Genomic DNA, 23,291 nt, shown 5'->3' with positions numbered 1-23,291 from the left:
GCCCCTAGTAGGATGCTTTTTAGCCTCCCTGTATTTGAGTTCTTTCCAACTTTCCTCTTGTGATTGAGTTCTAGTTTCAAAGCATTGTGGTCTGAAAGTATGCAGGGAATGATCCCAATCTTTTGGTACCGGTTGAGACCTGATTTGTGACTAGGATGTGATCTATTCTGGAGAATGTTCCATGGGCACTAGAGAAGAATGTGTGTTCTGTTGCTTTGGGATGGAATGTTCTGAATATATCTGTGAAGTCCATTTGTTCCAGTGTGTCATTGAAAGTCTTTATTTCCTTGTTGATCTTTTGGTTAGATGATCTGTCCATTTCAGTGAGGGGGGGTGTTAAAGGCCCCCACTATTAATTGTATTGTTGTTGATGTATTTCTTTGCTTTTGTTATTAATTGCCTGATATAATTGGCTGCTCCCATGTTAGGGGCATAGATATTTACAATTGTTAAATCTTCTTGTTGGATAGACCCTTTAAGGAGGATATAGTGTCCTTCCTCATCTCTTATTATAGTCTTTGGTTTAAAATCTAATTTGTCTGATAAAAGGATTGCCACCCCAGCTTTCTTTTGGTGTCCGTTAGCATGGTAAATGGTTTTCCACCCCCTCACTTTCAATCTGGAGGTATCTCTGGGTCTAAAATGAGTCTCTTGCAGACAGCATATCAGTGGGTCTTGTTTTTTAATCCAATCTGATAGCCTATGTCTTTTGATTGGGGCGTTTAGCCCATTTACATTCAGGGTAACTATTGAAAGATATGAATTTAGTGCCATTGTATTGCCTGTAAGGTGACTCTTACTGTGTACTGTCTCTGTTCCTTTCTGGTGTATGTTACTTTTAGGCTCTCTCTTTGCTTAGAGGACCCCTTTCAGTATTTCTGGTAGGGCTGGTTTTGTGTTTGCAAATTCCTTTAGTTTTTGTTTGTCCTGGAAGCTTTTTATCTCTCCTTCTATTTTCAATGACAGCCTAGCTGGATATAGTATTCTTGGCTGCATATTTTTCTCATGTAGTGCTCTGAATATATCATGCCAGTCCTTTCTGGCCTGCCAGGTCTCTGTGAATAGGTCTGTTACCAATCTAATGTTTCTACCATTGTAGGTTACAGATCTTGTCCCGAGCTGCTTTCAGGATTTTCTCTTTTTCTCTGAGACTCATAAGTTTTACTATTAGATGTTGGGGTGTTGACCTATTTTTATTGATTTTGAGAGGGGTTCTCTGTGCCTCCTGGATTTTGATGCCTGTTTCCTTCCCCACATTAGGGAAGTTCTCTGCTATAATTTGCTCCAGTATACCTTCTGCCCCTCTCTTTCTTCTTCTTCTGGGATCCCAATTATTCTAATATTGTTTCATCTTTTGGTATCACGTATCTCTCGAATTCTGCCCTCATGATCCAGTAGTTGTTTATCTGTTTTTCTCAGCTTCTTTATTTTCCATCATTTGGTCTTCTATATCACTAAGTCTCTCTTCTGCCTCATTTATCTGAGCAGTTAGAGCCTCCATTTTTGATTGCACCTCATTAAGAGCCTTTTTGATTTCGACTTGGTTAGATTTTAGTTCTTTTATTTCTCTAGAGAGGGTTTCTCTGATATCTTCCATGCTTTTTTCAAGCCCAGCTAGTATCTTTGAAATCGTCCTTATGAACTCTAGTTCCAACATCTTACTAACAATGTCCGTATTGATTAGGTCCCTGGTAGTTGGTACTGCCTCTTGTTCTGTTTTTTGAGGTGATTTTTTTTCTGTCTTGTCATTTTGTCCAGAGGACAATAGATGAATGAGAGAACAAAATGCTAATGGGGTAAATATACACTAAACAACTCAGAAGAGACCTGAAACTGGGGGAAAAGAAAGAAAAAAAATATTTAAAAAAAAAAGAATATGATCAAATATGATCAGGCTGGTGCATAGATCAGTGCCACACACTAGATTTTGGGTGTATTTTGGTCTGTTAGAAGAAAGTGCCTCCCAAAATTTTAAAGAAAAACTTAATATATGTACAAAAATAAGGGTTGATACAATGAAGGGATGGAATATGACTATAAAGATGAAAATTATCAAAGATTTTATAAAAAGAATTGATAAGAAGTTGGTTGAAAAAAAGAAGAGGAAGAAAAAGGGGGAGAATGTGATCAGACAGGAGACTAGAACAAAGCCATACACTAGAGATTAAGGGTATATTTTGGTCTGTTAGAAGACACTGCATCCCAAAATTTTAAAGAGAGAACAGCTTATATATATATACCAAAAATAAGGTTAACTACTATGAAGGGATAGAATATGACTCTAAAAATGAAAAATAAAAGATTTTTAAAGGGATTGATAAAGATATTGGTTGAAAAAGGGAAAAAGAAAAATTCAAAAGAAAAAAGAAGAAAAAAAAGTAAATTTAAAAAATTAACTTTAAAGACTAAAGAATCAGGGGGAAAAAAGCCATGAGTTCTATGTGCTGTATTCCCCTAGTGCTGGAGTTCTGTTCTCATCGATCGGTAAACTTGGTCTTGGCTGGCTATTCTTGCTGATTTTCTGGGGGAGGGGCCTGTTGCGGTGATTCCCAAATGTCTTTGCCGGGGGCAGAATTGCCCCGCGCTTGCCGGTCCGGCTAAGTAATCTGATCCGGTTTGCTCTTGGTAGCTTTTGTTCCCTGCAAGCTTTCTGTACAGCTTTGGAGGACGAGAGTGAAAATGGCGGCCTCCCAGTCTCCACCCCCTACCCCCCCCAACCGAGAACTGGGGCCCCACTGCTCAGTGAGCCCCCAGAGAAAAGCAGTCAATCACTTCCGTCTCCCCGGTCTTCAGCCGCACTCCGTGCTCACCTGGCCTGTGACCAAGCGTTTCTATCTCTGGCCCCTGACCCCATGTGGAGTCTCCAAACTCAGCAGAGTCCTGGGGTGCACTCCCGCGCCACTCCTCCCAGGGAGAGGAAGGGGAGTCTCCCTGGATCTGGTGCTTGTTGGATCCCTGCTGGAAGAGCAGTGGCCCGACTGTGCTGCAGATCACGGTTTATGGCAACCCCGAGCTGAGAGCCTGCTCCTCGGCTCCATCTCTGCAGCGGGCTTCCCCGCTCTGATACCTGGGAGCTCTGCCGCACTCAGGCACCCCCAGTCTTTCTGTGACCCCGAGGGTCCTGAGATCACACTGTCCCAGCGAGGGTTCCACCCTCCACTTAGCCACTGGAGCGACATCCCTCAGTGGAGCAGACTTCTGCAAGGTCCCGATTTTGTGCTCTGCTGCTCTGTCACTTGCCGGTAGCGGCTGACGGAGTCCCCCTTTCCTGCCATCTATCTTCCCGAATATCATCACCTCGGATTCACTTCTTCGCACGTCCTACCTTCCAGAAAGTGGTCGCTTTTCTGTTCAGAGAGTTGCTGCTATTCTTTTCTTTGAGCTCCTGTTGAGTTTGTAGGTGTTCAGAATGGTTTGATCCATATCTAGCTGAATTCCTGGGCCCAGACGAAATCTAGGTCTCCTACTCCTCCGCCATCTTGCTCCTCCAATATAGTGTATTTTAATAGAAAGCTGTAATATTGTCCTCATATTTTCTTTTAAATGCCCTTACAGAATCTAAACTCATGTCATTTTCTATTGTTAGATTCTCCTCTGTTGTAAAATACCTCCCCATCTGTTCACAAGTACAGGCTTACCCTGCTATCTGAAAGTAGATATTCTTATGAGACCTTTCATAAGTCTGAATGGCGTTAAGCAAAGAAATAATTACTGTTATATGGAAGATTTTTTAAGCATTCCCAGACCCAAAAAATAACCTCTTTTAGGCTTTTTGCTAACAGATACACAAAATCAATCAAAATACAGCACAGATGCCCACAGACACAGTTCAAAGCTGTGGTGGCTTGATGCTGAGATGTTGAGTGTAGGTCCTGAGGAAGGAGCGTGGTGGGGCACCTTTAGCTGCCCAGGACTAGTGCTGCCTCTGTAACCATTCAGTGCAAAACAAACCCTGAATGCTCTTTTCACTTTTTGTCTTTTTTTTGTAAAAGTGAAAATCTTTGGATTTCTTTTGGTTAATGAAAACAGGTTCTAATATAGGTCTTTTGTAAAGATAAAGTGGTGTAATGCAAACTTTTGAAAAGCGGGAGTACCTGTATTGAGAATGTTTTCAATTTATTCATTTTAATGGGGTGAAGTGGAGGGAGAGGTCAGTTATAACTTTTTTAAACAGAACTGATTATAGAGTTGATTAAACAGTTTTGAGTTTCTTTAAATTATTTCTTCCTCATTTACTGAGGGATTCGTTTGGGGAATACCTTTTTAGTTGTAAAGACTTCCACAATAAATTGCTGCATTTAATAGGTATTAGTATTTGTGAATTGAATTGTCAGTACAACTTGGGATACACTCATGGTGATGTTTCCAAACCTGTTTTTAATATCATGAAATCATTTCTAGCACAGTGTGGGTTTTCATTTTTTCAAAATTAAAATAAATTATTTATGCTGATATGTAAACTGAATAATTTATGTATGAGAATAAGGAAGTAATTTGTCCTGAATATGATTGTGGACATGACAAAGAAGTTGATAATGAATGAAGCAAATGAGATTGAAACAAATCTCATTGATTACACTTGATTGCGTAGTAGCTTTTTTTTACTACTATTTTCAAGTAATACTGCCTATCACATGCATTCATGACTAGCATTTTTATTGCTAACTAATGTGAATTATTGGCATTGCTTTTAATTAAAAGTGTTTTCTACTATTGAAAAATTTCTATGTTTAGATAAGAATTGAAAAATATTTGAAAATATACCCATGAAGAAGTGGACTGATTTTTGAAAAATATTCTAAAATCTGACTTTATTGCATATCTGAAATGGAACTTGATGAATTTTTTTGAAAAGTTTTCAAATATATGATGATTTTCCTCCTCAGAAAAAGATGTTAACAGAACAGATCGAACAAACAAGTTTTATGAAGGCCAAGATAATCCAGGGTTGATCTTGCTTCATGACATTTTGATGACCTATTGTATGTATGATTTTGACTTAGGTAAGTTCTATTCTAATATCCTAATTTTATAAGATTTATATATATTTATTTTAGAATTTAAATTTATTAACCTGTTAGGCATATGTAGCAGCTCTCTGGGCTAGTTTCTATAGGTATTTTTCTGTTGGACAGGAAACTTGGAAGGCTGTGATTCCCAGATTGTGCACTGAAGAGCACTGGGTTGCCACAGCATACTTATGGGGCAATGTGGGATATTTTAAATTTTTGAGAAAGATAGTGACATCTGTAAGGATACTGCTCTGAGTCCTCGCTGAAGTAGTTCAGAGTTTCAACATTAGATCTCCAAATTCCTCCTGATGAATTTATAGTTTTGCAAAGCAGGGCTTTTGGCTTTGTCGTGATAAGCAAGTACTGTGTGAAAATAGATGAAGGACAGGAAATGAGGCTGGTGGCATCCAGTTGGATTCCAAGGTTTGAGAAGTAGTGCAGTGCCCAACATGTGCTAAGTTCATAGAACATAAATTGTTGTTAAATTGTTTGTATCTAAGTACTTAATAAATGGAACTGTTAGTTTATTTCTTTGAGCCTAGGGGGGTGCCTTAGAAAAAATTACTAAGACATTATGGAGTCTGAACTGAGAAAGTTTGAGAAACTTTGTTTTAAATGCTTTCCTCCCTTGTGAAGGAAGATACTGATGTGGTGATATCTTGGACAAGCCATGCAGATAGATATTATCTAGGCCATGTAGAATTTTACTCTCTTTTCTTGGTAAGTGTGCTTCCTACCAAAATGGGATAGGAAGACGGGGTGGGCTGGTAGGGGCAGTAGTGGATTGCATGAGGAAGATTTAAGGGGTAGAAAATATAAGGAATTAATATTTTAAGGGATAAGGGAACTTGAGCTGTTTCTTTAAAGGAAATTCTCTATGCATCAGCCTTTAAGTAAGTGTAAGGAATGGAAAAGTTTCTGAGTTATCTACCACGTGAGTGATTCCCAAGTAGAGAATAATGGAAATAGATCTTTTCCAGATTATTTTAATAAAGCTTGAGACAGCTTTTGGAGAAGGTAACGGGATATTTAGCATATTAAACCTAATTGAACCTTGAATTATGGTACATTTTCCTCACCGTTTGTATCTTTGTGAATTCCTCTTTTATATGTTAGGGGGAAGATATAAACTCTTTTGTGGATCTTGAGGCATCAGCCTCTTTGGTGACAGTAAATTGAAAACCACACATCTCTCTTTAAAATGTAAAATTGAGCCAGTCCTATCTATCACACCTCAGATTGGATCATTGAAAATAGGTTAGGGGTGCCTGGGTGGCTCAGTCGTTAAGCGTCTGCCTTCGGCTCAGGTCATGATCCCAGGGTCCTGGGATTGAGCCCCGCATCGGGCTCCCTGCCCCGCGGGAAGCCTGCTTCTCCCTCTCCCGCTCCCCCTGCTTGTGTTCCCTCTCTCGCAGTCTCTTTCTCTGTCAAATAAATAAATAAAATCTTAAAAAAAAAAAAGAAAACAGGTTAAAGCACTGTCATACTTGATTTTGACTCATTACTAATAGCAGCCTTTTGAAGAAGTGGGGAAATCCCAATTTTATGAGTAAGGTTTTATTGTTTTAGAGAGTGACTCAAGGTTGCACAAGTAGTAAATATTGGACTGGGGTAGAGACCCAGGTCTTTATTTTAGGCTGGCATTTTTACCTCTACACATCCACCACGCTGACCCATTGCCATTTTACTACAGGGACTAGGACCCTTGTCTTAGGGAACAAGAGGCATTGTCTTGTACTCTCAGGTGATAATTTTGAGATAGGAATTCATGCATATTTTTTGGAGTTCCTAAATGCTCAGTTTTTTCAGGGCATAGTCCCAGACCAGCTAACTGGGTAAATTGCTATCTTCATTTGTCCGTATTAATCCCTCATTCTTTCTAGTCAAATACTTAAGTTATCTGAAACATAGCCAAGGTTCCTGAACTCTGGCCTTGTGAGGAGCCAAGGTATTTTTCCTAAAGCAGTGCACCAAATTTCTTGTCTTTAACCATGGCAAAGTAACCTGGCCTGTAAATTTACTCCTGTAGGTAATTCTATATCATATTGAGTTGTTTGGCCTCATAGCCCATATAGATGAGGTATAGGTATATTTACATTTAATACAATCTCATTAATAGTGAGGAAGGAGACAGAAATTACCAAAAGCAGAAAGAAGAACTCCAGGAAGAATAATTTTTAGTTAGTGAAAAGACTTTACACTTAGGATGTTTCTATGGGAGGTAATCTTTTTAAGTGGTGTATGTACATAATAATGATCCTAAATAACCAATAAAACATTAAATCATACTGAAAATTATGTAAGAAGGCAGTGTCTAATTTAAAAAAAATTGATTTCCAACTCCTAAGATTACTATTTTTTATTTGATACTCTAAGGGTTAAGCTTCAGTTAACCTGGAAATTGACCTAGATGTAGGTGAAATTTTTCTTTTCAATGGAAGAACGTGTACACTAGGATGATAAGGAGTTCATTTCTCATACCTCCCCCTTGAAAGAAATTTGCTATGAAAATAATTTTAGGGAACTACTTGAGAAATTGTAGTAGTGCTGATTAAGATGTGCATCAGTCAGCACTGCTGCAGGATCTTAGTGTCACTGAATGCTAATTTAAACAGCTTTAATCTTTCTTTAATTAAAAGGAATTTGTACATTAATTCCACCCCCACAACTCATGACATACCCCAAAGAACATCATGTATAAAATAAGATTAAAAAGCAACTAGAGTATGAAGATTAATTTGACTACTTACTTCAGCTAAGACTTGTATAAGAAATGTGGTAGTGATCCTAAGTGAAAGCTGAAGACTTAAATGATTAAATTAGTTTCTTAGAAATTTTTATTCATTATAACTTTATAATAAAGCACTTTTTTTCCAGACGAAAGGTGCTTTGTAAATCTTTTGAATAGCACACTATGAAATACTTTTGTTATAGACTATATGCAGTCAGACCCAGTAAAGTAGTAATCTTTTGCACTTTGTTGAATTCAGATCAAATTTCTTTCATGCTTTATATTTGTCATTGCTTTCACTGTGTCAGTGTCATGTAGAAAAGTGCTGATAACAATTTAGTCTTCCTTCCAACCTATTTATTCTTTTTTTAAGGATTTTATTTATATATTTGAGAGAGAGAGAGAGTGAGACAGATCACAGAGGGCGAGGGAGAAGCCAACTCCCTGCTGAGCAGGGACCCCAATGTAGGTCTCCATCCTAGGACCCTGGGATCATGACCTGAGCGGAAGGCAGACACTTAACTGACTGAGCCACCCAGGCGCCCCTATTCTTTTTTTAAAAAGTGTTTATTAGCGTTCTCCAGGGGAATAGAACCATTAAGGTTATGTATGGTTATATATTTTTATTTGTTTATATATATATATATATTTTATATATTTTAACATGGATACACAGAGAAAGAAAAAGATTCTTTTAAGGTGTTGGTTGGCTCACACGATTATGGAGACTGAGAATGAGAAGTCTCACAATCTGTTGTCTCCAAGTTGGAGACCCAGGAAAGCCTGAGAGCAGGAGAGCCAGTGGTGTAGACGCCAGTTCAGATCTGGAGGCATGAGAATCATGAGCTCTAAAGGCAGAAGAAGATCAATGTCCCGGTTCAGAAAGCCAGGCAGAGAGCACATCATTCAACCTTCCTCCATCTTTTTATTCTGTTCAAGCCCTCCATGGACTGGGTGGTGCCCACCACATTGGGGAGGGCCATCTACTTTCATCAGTTCAATTCAAATGCTAATCTCTTCTAGAAACACCTTCAGGGCACTCACAGAAAGAATGCTTAATCAGGCTTTGAGCATCCTGAGGCCTACTCAAGTTGACAAATTAATCATCACAAGTGTGCATGGTTTTAAAAAACGTCTGTGATAAATTTGTAGAAATATTACATTTAGATATCATGTCATATGCCATTTTTTTCTGGCACTTGTCTCCAAATGTTATTCCTGGTACTGTAATAATTGGATACCCACCATGGCAACCCACGTGTTCTTCCGTGTTAATATGAGTAGAGCCATACTTTTCCACAGGGTGTCATGTAGACATAGGTTGATAGGAACACAGCAGTAGATGATGGGGCAGAGGCTCAGAACAGATAGAGATGAACTTTTATTTGTAGGGAGATCCTGAGGTGATCTGAATTGTCTCTGTGTTATACCTCTAATCTGAGGTTTCTCAAGAGACTCTGGCCTACATGCTTCCTGTATGTAGCTTTATTCCAAAATAGGAAGAGAGATGTGGAATTGTGTATCATTTCTAGCAGAAATATCCTCTTCCCCTTTAAAATATATACTCTTAATGGCTTCAGTGCACATTGATTTTTGTGAATGATAAGAATGTAAGCTTTGGACTTACACATGAAAGACTGTATTTTCCATGACTTCAAGCTACCTTGGGAAAAAAAAACAAAACCTCTATGTAACTTTAACACATGTATAAAAGTTACCAAAGTTGAATGATAATATGTATGCAAGAAGGCATAGTTTGAACTTGTGCCCCTTTTTTGGTTCAAGAATGTTTGTCTTAAATCTGAAATCAATTGTTGAACAGTTAAGAAAATTGAGAGTTTCAAAAGGTAGAACTAAAAAATAAGAAGCTTGACATATTCAGGTGGAAAGCAAAACCAAGACTTTTTGTTTAAGTGAGGGGCCTGATTCTTTAACTTTCCAGTTTTTCTTTTTAATCATAGGCTATAATTGTCATGACTGAGAAATTATAGCCGCAGGCTAAAGCAGTTGGACCCTTTTTCATTCTTACTTTATTTGGCTTGTTCATGGCAGTTAGGTGCTGTTGGCTGCTTGGGTCCTGAAATTTTTTTTCCCCTTGACTTTTATAACAATTTTCTCCCTTGATTTTCCCCCCCTCCTTACTTCTGACTACTCCTTCTCAAATGTCCTTTGAGTATATACTCTTACCTTTGATGTTCCTCTGGGTTTTCTCTTTACCCCTCCTCTTTATCATAAAAATTTTGCATATTATTTTTTAGTAATATTATCCTCTCTTGGTAATGATATCTACACTAAGACACATAATAGCAGCTATCTGCTTGACATTTCAGTCTAAAACAATTCATTTTTCTTACTGATTGCTAGACTTCCTCCTTGTTTATTCTCTTTTCTTGGTAAACGTCATTATCTACCAGTTTCTGAAAGCAAACAAAAGATGAAATTTTAAGTGAAACCATGGTGATATGCACAGAAGGATACATAAAGCTTAGGTTTTCAGAGACATGTTTTTTTTTTTTTTTTCTATTCTTAGGGTATGTTCAGGGAATGAGTGACTTACTTTCCCCTCTTTTATATGTGATGGAAAATGAAGTGGATGCCTTTTGGTGCTTTGCCTCCTATATGGACCAAATGGTAAGAACAGGGGCTCCTTCCTTTAATCAAACTAATTTTGAAAATTTTAGTTGTATAATCTTATTATATATTGGTATTTATATTTAGACAGTTATGCTGGAATTTAAAATTGCTCCATGTTGTTTGTTTCTTTTTAAAATAGCCTTTTCAAGGGGCTTGAAAATATGGACATCATTTTTAATACAAAATGTAGATAGTAAGTGCCTGTAGCACAGGAATAATCAGGATTTAATATCAGTAAATGCTTGTGTTCTGCAGAAGAGCTGTGAGTCATAGAATATTGATGGAATAGATGAATTCAGTGCTTATGAAGTAGTTGAACTTTCATATCTTTTTTGGAGATAAAGCTTAGTCATGCCAAGTAATATCCTTACTTTTTGTGAACATTTTGGATTTTGTCATTATAGTAACTGATTTTTCTTCTAAATCTGTTTGAACTATTTGTAACAGTGACACTTTCTTAGTAATTCATTGTTATTTTCTCAGGAGCGTGTGATTATTAGAGTTGAACTATGTTTATATATACATATTATTACAAAGAACATTTAATCTATTGATAATAGCTTGGAGACAGAATTCTGGGACAATAGCACAGAGTATTAACAGGGAAACAAAATAGAATAGTCTTCTCAAGTAATCTGTTAGAAAGAAAAAAACAGCAGAGGACTAAGAGTAGATAAAAGCATATGAAATCCAAAGACCTGAATACATAGGTCACAGTACTGTTTGAGAGAAAAACTAATACACTTGATGCTGGACTTTGATGTTGGGTATTCATTGCAAGGGGATAAAGATATTGAATATGTAATCATATGCAACGTTTCCCTGTAATACAGGGTTTAATTCATTTTCTGGGATATAAATGTGGAGTTTAGAAGAAGTACCTTTCTCTTTTTTCCATACTTCTGTTCTTCCCCTCTTGCTTTCCAATTTTTCTTTTCCCTCCTAGTTTTTCCCACTTTTATCTATTTCTTCAAGTCTGTCATATCCATGGTACCAACTCATCCTCACTTCTCCTACTTCTTTTCCAAATGCATATTTGATAAGATTTGATAAGTTTGAAAATATCTTTTACTATTAATAAGTATTCAGAGTACATAGTCCTGAACATGAATTAATGTTTTAGATTATTTGGAAAGATTATTAATTGCAGTAATCTGCTAATATCATAGTTTGTCTTCCTTACCTTTTTGATTGATTGATTTTACCTGCCTTCTTAGTTCCAATTATTCCCAAGTGCTCTAGAAACCTGAGGCATTTGTTATAAAGGTCTGTACAACTGATACTAATTGTATAAAAACTGTTGTCTGCCTTTCTTGTGTTTTTGTTGTTTATCCTCTTTTCACTAGAGCTAGTATGTTCCTTGATAGGTCATGTCTTTGTTTAACTAGTTTTCCGGTATGCTTCCAGAATTTTCCTAATGCCAACATGAGGTTTTTGTGCAACAGATTTTTGTAGAATAAACACATGAATATTTCCCCAGTGCTTAGTTTAGACCTTTACTTATAGTAAGTATTCCAAAAAAATTAACATGAACATGCTGCATTTAGATTTTTACAATAATAATTTTCATAAAATTGAGCCAGTATTGGCATGTTCAAAAAATTGGCTTATGATGCCATATATGTACACCTACATGCATATGTACATACATACTTGTGCATGTATTTAGGTCTCAAATGTAAAGACTTTTCTGAACATCTGTAATATATACTTTACGGTCTGTTTGTCATTTTTGTGTATGAAGGTTCAAATTCTTTCTTCTTTTTCATCGTAAATGTTCTGTGTTTGCCTTTTCCATTGAGGACAGTCTGGGGATTTTTCTAGTCTTTATTCTAAAAAAATCTCAATATATTGTCTACTAACATTTTTTTTCGATTTGAATAAAAGGGCAGTATTTTGCAATCAAAATAATCTGCATGATTATTTTTTACTGCATTGCTATTGGCTTGGTGTCCTTAAATCTACACTGCTATTTGACTCCTTTTTGTTTCACAGCTTTATTTCATGTAAGTTTTTATTTCTTTTGTGATGACTGAATCTAATGTCCATAGATTTACTTTTTTTATATTTACTCGTATCTAATGTAGGTGTAGGCATAGGCTATGTGTCTATTATAGAAATATTATAGAACGATTAGCAAAATGATCTAATGAACTTTCTTATACCCACTATTTATTTCGCCATGTAATTTAGTTCTTCCCTTCCTTCTCCTCACCTCCCTCCCCCATATATATGTGTGTATATATATATACATATATACACATATACACATAAATGTATATATATATACATGTATCTGTGTACATGCACACATACGTATGTATTTGTATGCACACATGTATTTATTTTACAAATACAGTTGAAGCCATTTGTATATCCATTGTTGATCTCATTTTCCCTTCTCCCAGAGTAGCTACTTTTCCAAAGTAGCTGTCATTTTGGGAGTGCTTCTTTTTATAGCAGATCATGCCATGTTGGTACTGCCAAACCAACTTTAACCTTTGGCTGTCATAATAAAAATGATGGTGTTAATCGAAGAGTTGATTCTGTCTTTCCCTTACAGGTCTATGTGGTAAATGTGAAGAAACAGTATCCCAAAGGCTTGTGTCAGTCTAGTAAACTAGTTCTTTAAGGCATAAAGGAGAAATCAGGTTTTTTAAAAAGATTTGTTTATTTATTTTAGAGAGAGAGTGTGCAGGGGGAGGGGCAGAGGGAGAGGGAAAGCAAATCTCAAGCATATGCCCCGCTATGCAGGGCTGGATCCCATGACCCTGAGACCATGACCTGAGCCAAAATCAAGAGTCAGACGCTTAACCGACTAAGCCACCCAGGCACCCCAAGAAATCAGTTATTTGACAATCACTAGCTTTAAAAATGTTACTTTACTTTATTTTTACCAAGAATGATGCTTTGTCTCCAAAACTTAAATAGAAGTTTGAGGGAAGAGATGTTGTCTTTAGGCTTTTTATAAGCATTAGGACAGTAGGTTACCATAGAGGGGTTGGGGCACATGGATAAAAGGGATTGGAATGATCTAAGGAGACTTTAAATTATTTTGGTCTCCCCACCCATCTCACAACCCTTGACTAAAGTTTTGGTAGGGAGTCTACTCAACTTTGCAGAATATTTAAAATTATATAAACCATAGCAGTTGTCATACTTTGTGATCTCAGGACCCCTTCACACTCTTAGATACTATTGAGGACTCTGAGAACATTTGTTTATGTAGGTTATATCTTTTGATGTTTATGTATATGAAAAATTAATACTGAGAAGTATATAAACATTTATTAGTTATTTAAAAAATAACAATAAACCTTTTATACTTTAACATACATAATACTATATTTTAATGAAAAGTAACTTTTCCAAAACAGAAACAATTTACTGAGAAGAGGGATTGTTTTCCATTTTCCATTTTCTTTGATGTCTAGTTTAATGGAAGACAGCTGGATTTTCATATCTGCCCCTGTATTCAGTCTACTGCAGTAGCACTCCTCATTCAGCCTTTACCCTTGTGGGAGAGTTTAAAGTGCAGAATGCATATAGTATTTTAGAATTGTCATGAAAATGGTTTTGACTTCATAGATTCCCTAATGTCATCAAATTTAAGAAATAATTAAAATTAGTTCTTCAAAATAAGATTATGTTACAGCTAAAATTTATTTTATATGACAATTTGAAGAAATATTTAACAATGGAAGTGATTTAATAAAAGTTTATTGCCCAGATGTGTGTTTCTTTCACCAACTTTCTTATTTCATGTAAGAAATCAGTGTATCAGTCTATAGCTCTGCATCCTTCTTTAAGTGAAATGAATAGAGGAAAAAAATAATCCTTAGTTTGAGACCAAGGATTCTCTTTTCCCTCCTTTTTAATGTTGCTTTAGCTTTTTAATTTGTTGTGATTTTTAAGAATATAACCAGTGTGGTATAAGTCCAGCATTTGTCCTTAAACTCATGGTTTAGTTATCAGTGATTTTGTAATGTAAAATATTTATTAAGTATTATTTATGTGGTGACATTTATTTCCCTTTAAAGCATCAAAATTTTGAAGAACAAATGCAAGGCATGAAGACCCAGCTAATTCAACTAAGTACCTTACTTCGATTGTTGGATAGTGGATTTTGCAGTTACTTAGGTAAGTTTAGTGAATCAAATTATATTGATTTGATTGGGCGTCTGGGTGGCTCAGTTGTTGAGCGTCTGCCTTCGGCTCAGGTCAGGATCCCGGGGTCCTGGGATCGAGCCCCACATCGGGGCTTCCTGCTCAGCGGGAAGCCTGCTTTTCCCTCTCCCACTCCCCCTGCTTGTGTTCCTGCTCTTGCTATCTCTCTCTCTGTCAAATAAATAAAATCTTTAAAAAAAAAAAAATTATATACCCAACAAATTGTAGGGTAATATATACAAAGAGAAAAAATGTAAAGAACTGTCTTAAAGATACATATACCCTATCATTGTTGCCTGAATTCCTTTGAGGAATCAAAGTGTGGGACCAAACTTTCTTTGTATAATGCCTTAAAACAGTTTATTCATAAAATGAATTATTTGTTGTTTTTTTTATGGTTTTCTTTTAAACAAATTTGAATTGTTTCCTTGAATTAGTAGAAGGCAATTAAATTTCTAGGACTTCTAATAGCTTAAGCTGCATGGAAAAATTTGAGTTTGAAATAGGTTACTGTATTCTGAGATAATTAGCATAAGAGTAAGCCATATATATATTTTTTTTTTCCTTTTTGTATAGAATCTCAGGACTCTGGATACCTTTATTTTTGCTTCAGATGGCTTTTAATTAGATTTAAAAGGGAATTTAGTTTTCTAGATATTCTTCGGTTATGGGAGGTAAGTTCTTAAATTATTATACAAATGTAATATTTATTATGGAAAGAAACACTTTATTGTGTAGAGTATAAATGGATTATAATAGCCTAACTGAAATTTCTAAAGCATGTATGTTATGAAATTCTGATGGTTTTATGGTCTTTCCTTAATGATCTTGAATTGAATATTTGGTCTTTGGAGCATTTTTTATAAATCTCAATCCTCATGAGATTTGGGGCCACTAGGTTTCCTAGAACCACTTCTCTAGATGATTCATAATTGTTTTCTTTCCTTGGGAGGCTTGACTTTATGTGAGGCTCTTCCACATTCTGGTATAGATTTGTATAGAGTTCAAGGAAGTTTTGACACACAGTCAGTTGAGATGGCACTTTGTAGTCTGAAGTATTGGGAGGGAGCTGATTTGTGTTTTGCTTTTTTAAAGAACTTTGAGGTAGAGAAAAAGACTAAGAATAATACAGCAAACATCTTGTGAATATATAACCATTTAATTAGTTTCTATCTGATATTTTGCTTATTTGCACCAACAATGTTGAAATGAACGTCATATTTAACACTAAGGCAAGTATCTTAATATTCCAATTTTCATGTATACCTCTGAATATGTTCTTAGAATAAATTTCTAGATATCTCTGAATCAAAGACTAGTCACTTTTTAAGTGTGTTGATAGATTTTGCCAAATTACTCCCAAGAAGAGGTGAGAGATGATTATTTTTCAGAATGGGCACACCAAAGGTAGGAAAGGCCACATTTAATCACTTGTAGTCAGCTTGGACTCTGACCTGATTACCTTAGCTAATTACTTGGGGTTGAGGAGATGGAACATAATTGTGGATTTAAAAAACAAACATCCCACCATCCATATTTAACATAGGTAAATATTTACTTCTAGTTTTTCTCTTTTCCAAGAAAAAGAATTAAAGATGTAGCTAACATCTTCTTTAATCTCCACCCCAAGTCCCATTTCCCTGTCCCCAACTCTAGAGGATATTCATGAATGTATATCCTTTTATTCATTTTGGACCCAGGGTAACTTGATTAAAGCAGAAAATTATTATTTTCTTCTGAAATATGTTAATTGTTAACAGATCAGTATTCTTTTAAAAGAGAATGTTGGTGTAATTGCTGATTGCTACCTTATCTTTATAAAGGAAAGGGGTTACAGAAATTCTCCCAAGGAAGGAATGGGGGGAATAATCCATTTGGATAATAAATAGACATACATAGTGGAACCCATGTGTCCTTTGAAGCTTTTACAGCTGGAAATTGGTTCCTACGCTTCTGGCAACCATGCTACCATTAGAGAAGGTGATGTGCTAATTGAAGGATCATTGCTTTCTGTGGGATGATTTCTTCTGTTTGAAATTAGAAGTAAAACTCATATGTTCTTGAGCTGGAATCCTATTTCATTTAATGTAATTAATTTATTTTTGGGGGTCATTATGAAATTTAATCTTGGTTTAATAAGCAAAAAAACAATAATTATCACATCCTGATTTTCTAGTAAATATGTTGCTGACAACATTGTATTTTTTTAAAAGAATTTATTTATTTATAAATTGGAGTATAGTTGACATATAGTATTATTAGTTTGATGTACAACATAGTGATTCAGCATTTATATACATCATGAAATGCTCTCCATGTAGTTACCATCTGTCACCATACAAAGTTATGACAATACTATTGACCACATTCCCTGTGTTGTATTTTACATGCCCATGACTTGTTTATTTTATAACTGGGATTTTGTACCTCTTAATCCCCTTCAGTTTTGCCCACATTCCCATCTCCCTTCTCCCTTTGACAACCACCATTTTGTTCTCTGTATGGAATCACAGTTTAAAGTTTTTATCAGTTTGGTTGAGTAAGTATCTCAACTTCTTTTTTAAAGAGTGAACTGAGAATATTATTACTGTATAGCTAGAATAATCCTCAATCTGTTTACCAAATAAATTGAACTTCTAATGAAAATTTTGAGCTTAATTGCATTGTAATTAAAAATTGGACTTAGTCTGAAAATTATTCAATTTGATTTACTCTTGATGAAAGAAGTAAAAACATTTCAGGTGTGCTTTAATAGTATTATTTATGTGGGTCTTTTTCACTTTCCAGATAAGATATTGTTATGTACGTTATTATTTGAGGTCATTATCTTTATTTAAGAAGTGCAGCTATTGATAAGATGTTTTATACATTTGGATATAAATTTTGGGTAGTTGATTCAGTTTTTGTCACAATCAGGGATACTCTGTGTTATGTAATATAATGAAGAGCTATCTCTGGGTAGTTTTGATCCCATGCACTATTAACTGAATTTTTTTTCTTTTATATCCATGATTTAGCTTTTTTTTTTTTATTTCTCCAGAGATTGAAGGTGATTTAAAAGTGAGAAACTGAAGGGTCAGGAAAATACTGAAAATGCCTCTAACCTTATACCTTAAACTCATGGATGTAAGCTTCTTAATTAATATCATTTATCATATAAATTAGGCTCAGTGATTTGCTTAGTAGTTACCTAAAGGGCCACATTTGGAATTCATCATATTCGCATAATGTAAACTTGATGTTAGTTACTATGTAGGTAAAGGTAAGACTTCTCCACTCCTCATTTCCTAACTAGAAAAACAGTGGTCTACCCCATCTAGACAACTTCTGCTTTGCATAAAAGTCATTCAGAGTTCAGCATTGTTTCTGTGAGGAAAATATTTTAGAATTGATACAGTTTACTAAATAGTTCTATTTTTTATAGGTAATGTGGACTGAACTGCCATGTAAAAATTTCCATCTTCTTCTCTGTTGTGCTATTCTGGAATCAGAAAAGCAGCAAATAATGGAAAAGCATTATGGCTTTAATGAAATACTAAAGGTAGTTATTCCTTTAATTTAGATTTTAATATTTTGGCTCTTTCCTTTGTTTGGTGGTACCAATACACAAAACATTTCCTTAGAGCTTTATTGAATCCCTTGAGTAAAACTTAAATTATATCAATAACACTTAATACTAAACTGACTCTGAGAATGACAGTTCAATGAGTACATACTGGCCAGTTATTTTTACCTGGCTAATTAGGAAGAAAAGGAAATTCAGCAAATGCTCTTTTATGTAGTTTAGTTTTCTAAAAAAAATAATTGTCTTTTGCTTATAACTTTCAGATAATAGACTTGGGACAGATGCTGGATTTAATGTTCCATAAACTTATTAGTTATTCTTTAACTTTAAAACTGAAAGATATATTGAATTTCCTGCTTATTTGTAGTATGTGAATACTTTTATTTTAAGGATTTTATCCGCAGTGAAATATAACTGGTAATAAATTGTTTATATAGTAGAATATAATAGTGCTTTTAGTTTCAATTATTTTATTTTATGGATTCATTTTAGCATATCAATGAATTGTCCATGAAAATTGATGTGGAAGATGTACTATGCAAGGCAGAAGCAATTTCTCTACAGATGGTAAAATGCAAGGTATACAGTGTTTTAAATAATTGTAAGATTTTTTATTTGTATGCAATTGGGTGGATTGAGGTCAAGAAAGAATTTTTCTTTGTAGAAGTAAGATAAATAGCAATTTTAGCAAGTTGAAGGCAGGCACCAAGCATTAGCTAGGATTTTGTTTACCATTATGGATTTTATAGCACTTAATTGAAAACAGTCAATTAATTATGCTAGATAAGAAACGTAGGACAGCAAAATGGCAAAAATAATGAAAACGTTTCTGCAACAACTAAAGAGGCTGTAGAATTTAAGTATTGATGTATTATCCAGTCTGAATAGAGCCTAGGATCTTATGTTAAATGTGGTATCCTCAAACACAGATGCTAATCAGAAATAATTAAATGAATAGTATTTAGTCTGTGTCTTTACAACTCTATCAGTCAGGCTCTTAGTTCTTTCTAAAAACAAGGCAAATTTAATGTATTATCTGAATTCCAACCAAATCATTCTTCTGATGTATTTTATGAGAGTTCCTATTTGGTCTTTGTGTCATTTGTTCATGGTTCCAAGTACTTATTTTGGTTCACTTCTACAAACATTTATTTGATAGCTCTTCTGTTCAAAATATGTCAGACACTTCTTTCTTAAAGGAACCGTGTGCATTAAGGGAGAAAGATGGTGTAAATAAGATCTCATTTAATACCTAAGATTCTATAATAACAGGTAGAATGAAATAAATGCTAAATATTAGAAAACGTATGTTTGGGGTGCCTGGGTGGCTCAGACAGTTAAGCGTCTGCCTTCAGTTCAGGTCATGATCCCAGGGTCCTGGGATTGAGCCCTGCATCGGGCTCCCTGCTCAGCGGGAAGCCTGTTTTCCCTCTCCCACTCCCCCTGCTTGTGTTCTGTCTCTCGCTGTGTCTATCTCTGTCAAATAAATTAAATCTTAAAAAAGAAAGAAAGAAAACTTACGTTTGTGGGAGTGGTAGGGTGGGGTGGAGAGTGACCAATTTAGAATAGAAGATCATGGAACCGCTTATGAAAAAAGTGGTTAGGATTTTATTTGGAGTGGAGAAGGAAGGTGTGAGAAGATACATAACAATCACACTGTTAGAGTAAATGTTCAGATTCTGGAATCAATGTAGTCTTAAGTAGAAGTGTTACTTTGGATTACTTTTCCTGTATAGTGAAGGATGGTTGTGTGTTTAATTTTGCATATTCAGGAATTGCCACAAGCAGTTTGTGAGATCCTGGGACTTCAGGACAGTGAAGTTACAACACCAGATTCAGACACCGGTGAAGATGAAAATGTTGGCATGACTAGTTGTCCTACATCTACATTTCAGAGTGACTCCTTGCCTGTACTTGCTACCAGTGGAGCCAGAGATGACGACCCAACACAGATATCAGTGTCCCCAAATGTTAGCAGATTAACACCTGCATGATCATTCTTCTTGCTTAATTTTTGAAGAGACACTTTGTTGCAACCTTTTTCAAGTACTTGAAAGGTGGAAATTTAAAATCTTGGTATTGATCATGCTTTAAGGTTTATGGAAAGAAAGTGTACTGATGTTCTTGCATTAAAGCTTTACAAAGATTTAAACTAATTATTTTTGTAGTTACTTCTACCAAATAGCCTTTCCTTTTCAATAACATTCCTTAGTATTTTTATAGCCAAGTACATTTTATTTTCTTGCTGATGAACTGGAATTGGATAAATATTACAAGTGGAAGAGTTGGAAATTATGCACTTTGAAAAACATTCACTTTGTTTACTCTACGTTTAGTGGGTTTTGGATTTGATTAAATTAAATGTTGGGCCTTTCTATAGCATGCTAAGCTGAGAAGTAGATTGTGTACCCAAGTGATGAGATAAAAAATTTGTTTTTTCTCTATTGTTTACAATAATACTCAGCTTAAATATTTATGCTGGCTGAATGTGATTTAAATTGGGATTTCATCAATGCAATTTAATGTGTAGATAGAAAGAGCTATTTCAACCATAATAAGTGGATTGGCAGCATATTTTTTACATTGAAACTTTCTTCACTTGTATATAAAAACTATATAAGTACTTATTTATGAGTATAAGAAAGGATAGGCATATTTTCTTTAACTGAATAAACTTGACTATTGATTTATATAACCTGATTTGACAAAAGTAATACATAGCTTCAGTATGAGATCTTTTTCAAAACTATTTTCTTAACCAAACATTTATTTCATGGGACTACATTCAACCCTGTACCTGGTGTAATTTTAAAATTAATTGCTTGTAATCTCACTTTACTAATAATGTGTTTATTATCTTTCCTAATAATGCATTAACTGATTAATCAGGTCTTTAAATTTTTATAAAATGCTCTTTGCAAAAAGCTCATGTCAAAAATTTCAATATACTATTACGAGTCTCAAAATAATACTTTTTTGTATATGAATGAAGCTGTTTTTACCATGCAGTGTTGCATGATTTTAAGTTATGTGGAATTAACATAACTGATTCCGTTTTAACTGTAATTTGTTAACTCCTGTACATATCATTAAAATAAATTTGAAGTTGAAGTAGTGTTTTTAGTTAAATTACACTTAGACATAGTCTGCTAGTTCTTCATTGGAAGAAAAAATCCAAGATGGCCCCCAGCACATTTTCTGTTTAATGTGATTGAAACAATCATTGGAATGAGTTATGGACATGAGAAAGAAACGTGACCTTTTATAACCGAAAATAAATTTTCATCAGCACGGACTTGGGCATAGTGTTGTCTTGGAGGATATAATTGTCTGACTTGGGAAAGCAACTTCTACAATTGATGTTAATAATGTAAAATAAAAGCTATGCAGTTCTGAAATGGTCCAGGAGGTAGATTTTTTTTTTCCCTCCAGAAAACTAGGGAACTAAATGAACTTTCTTCCTACTTGAGTATTAACTGACAATCATGACAGTAGAACCATTAGATTTTAGTTTTTAATATCATATGTGTGTTATCTTTAATCAGTTAATAATGAGTAAGCCTATTTAGACAAAAAAAAGTAAACTGATCAGACACTGGGCATCTCCAGCCTTTCATTTCCTGCTGTTCAGGAAATTGCTTAGAACATCTTGATGTCCTTCTTGTTCTTCCTGGACAGGGGCTTTGGGGGAGTTTTTTTCTCCCACTATGTAATACCATATCTACTTCAGAGTTTAAAAAAATCTTAACACATTTAGTATCTTGAACTTTTGTCAAGTTTTATTATAAAACTACTTGTTAAAACATACTGAAGAGTCTGAATTTCTACCTAGTTTATTTTTGATGGGGAAGTAACAGTACAGCATAGTGCTAGATAAAGTCTTAACGAGAGTCTACAAGATCCAGTTAGCAAATGCTATATAAACTTGAGCTATTGAGATTGCTAAAATAGATAGTTCAGGTAAATTGGCTAGTCTTAACTTCTTAAAGATTTGTTTATTTCAGTTTTCACAAGATGTTGTTTGTACCCTGATGACATGTAAAATATTATGTGCTATATTATGTGATATTTAATGTTAAAAATTTAAGTAATTCCTAATTTAACTGTAAAAAGTATTTTCATTTCTGATATAAGAGTCTGTGGGAAGCCTTTTCGCATTTAAGAACATCCCTATTTTGAATGTCTCATATGCCTAGGATTCTTCATCTCTTTGTATGTTAGGAACTTTAGTCTTGGTGGTGACTAGAGCTTTTTTGAGTTAGGAAAAGAGCATTTTGGGATACTTAGTTATTCTTGCTGAACCTGACCTTTCCAAGGATTTTTATGGATGCCGACTAATTCTTATGGGAAATTCATATAATTATGTCCATCATTAAAGGTAGTTTGTATAAAGTAACCTAAAATGTTTATTGAAGAACTTAGAACTTTACCTGACTTGTGTGTCACTGTGTAACCAGGTAACGTCCATCTAGCTTGGATTTCTTTACTTTCAGAAGATGTATGAACCTCTTACTATATTTGAAGTTTTGTGTGCGTGTTTTTGGGGACAGGTCACATAGTTTCTCTAATTTTCTCCAAGCATCCAGGTGGTTCCTGAGCCTCCCTGAAGTTAGAGAACCGCCATTATATATTGTATTTCATAGGGTAACATTTTGACTTATGGTCAGGTAGACAAGTCCCTGAGTTTTAAAAAAGCAGTTTCTTAATTTTCTAAGGTGATTTGCCCTATTTGGGCCACCATTTTTAGTATAAAGTGATGACAGTTGTCATGGCCTATTTTATGTAGACTTCCTTCTCTATTGTACATTTTGAAGATAAACTTCCAGTGTTACTTTATTTCTAAACATGAAACAGGATTAAATTTAAAATGAATCTGAAAGGTTTCCATCAGAATCTAGTGTCATTACCTGATACCGAACATGTGTACTTACCTGTACGTTTAATGTGAATACATTGCCATTTGAATAATACAATGTATGTGGCCTCGTCTCCTTTTGGGTTCTTATAATATGGGGATTTTAACTTGTAGATTTTTGAGTATTGTTCTGATTACAGATATTTTTCTCACTGTCTTATAAATAGAGCCCTGTTTTTTAGGTTATCCATCTTGCCATAGGGAAAAACATTGTGTTGCTCTTAGAGGCAAAGGTGGGTGGTGTGGGGCAATTAGACTGGACATACT

General features: G+C 35.0%; 1 protein-coding gene across 5 annotated transcripts in view; it reads left to right on the top strand.

Moving 5' to 3' along the window:
- TBC1D15 (TBC1 domain family member 15) overlaps nucleotides 1-23,069 on the top strand; it is an 89,389-nt gene extending 66,320 nt beyond the window's left edge. For all 5 annotated transcript variants that reach the window (XM_027591769.2, XM_027591768.2, XM_027591767.2 and 2 more), the window contains 7 exons: nucleotides 4,887-5,003; nucleotides 10,274-10,374; nucleotides 14,418-14,517; nucleotides 15,121-15,218; nucleotides 17,969-18,085; nucleotides 18,602-18,688; nucleotides 19,882-23,069. In XM_027591769.2, the coding sequence (XP_027447570.1) occupies nucleotides 4,887-5,003; nucleotides 10,274-10,374; nucleotides 14,418-14,517; nucleotides 15,121-15,218; nucleotides 17,969-18,085; nucleotides 18,602-18,688; nucleotides 19,882-20,103 (842 nt within the window). In that variant the 3' untranslated portion in view covers nucleotides 20,104-23,069. The remainder of the gene's footprint in view (nucleotides 1-4,886; nucleotides 5,004-10,273; nucleotides 10,375-14,417; nucleotides 14,518-15,120; nucleotides 15,219-17,968; nucleotides 18,086-18,601; nucleotides 18,689-19,881) is intronic.
- Nucleotides 23,070-23,291: the final 222 nt, after the last annotated feature.

Source organism: Zalophus californianus, chromosome 9 (genome assembly GCF_009762305.2).
Source record: "Zalophus californianus isolate mZalCal1 chromosome 9, mZalCal1.pri.v2, whole genome shotgun sequence".
Classification (NCBI taxonomy): Eukaryota; Metazoa; Chordata; class Mammalia; order Carnivora; family Otariidae; genus Zalophus; species Zalophus californianus.
This window is presented reverse-complemented; position numbering and strand designations above follow the sequence as displayed.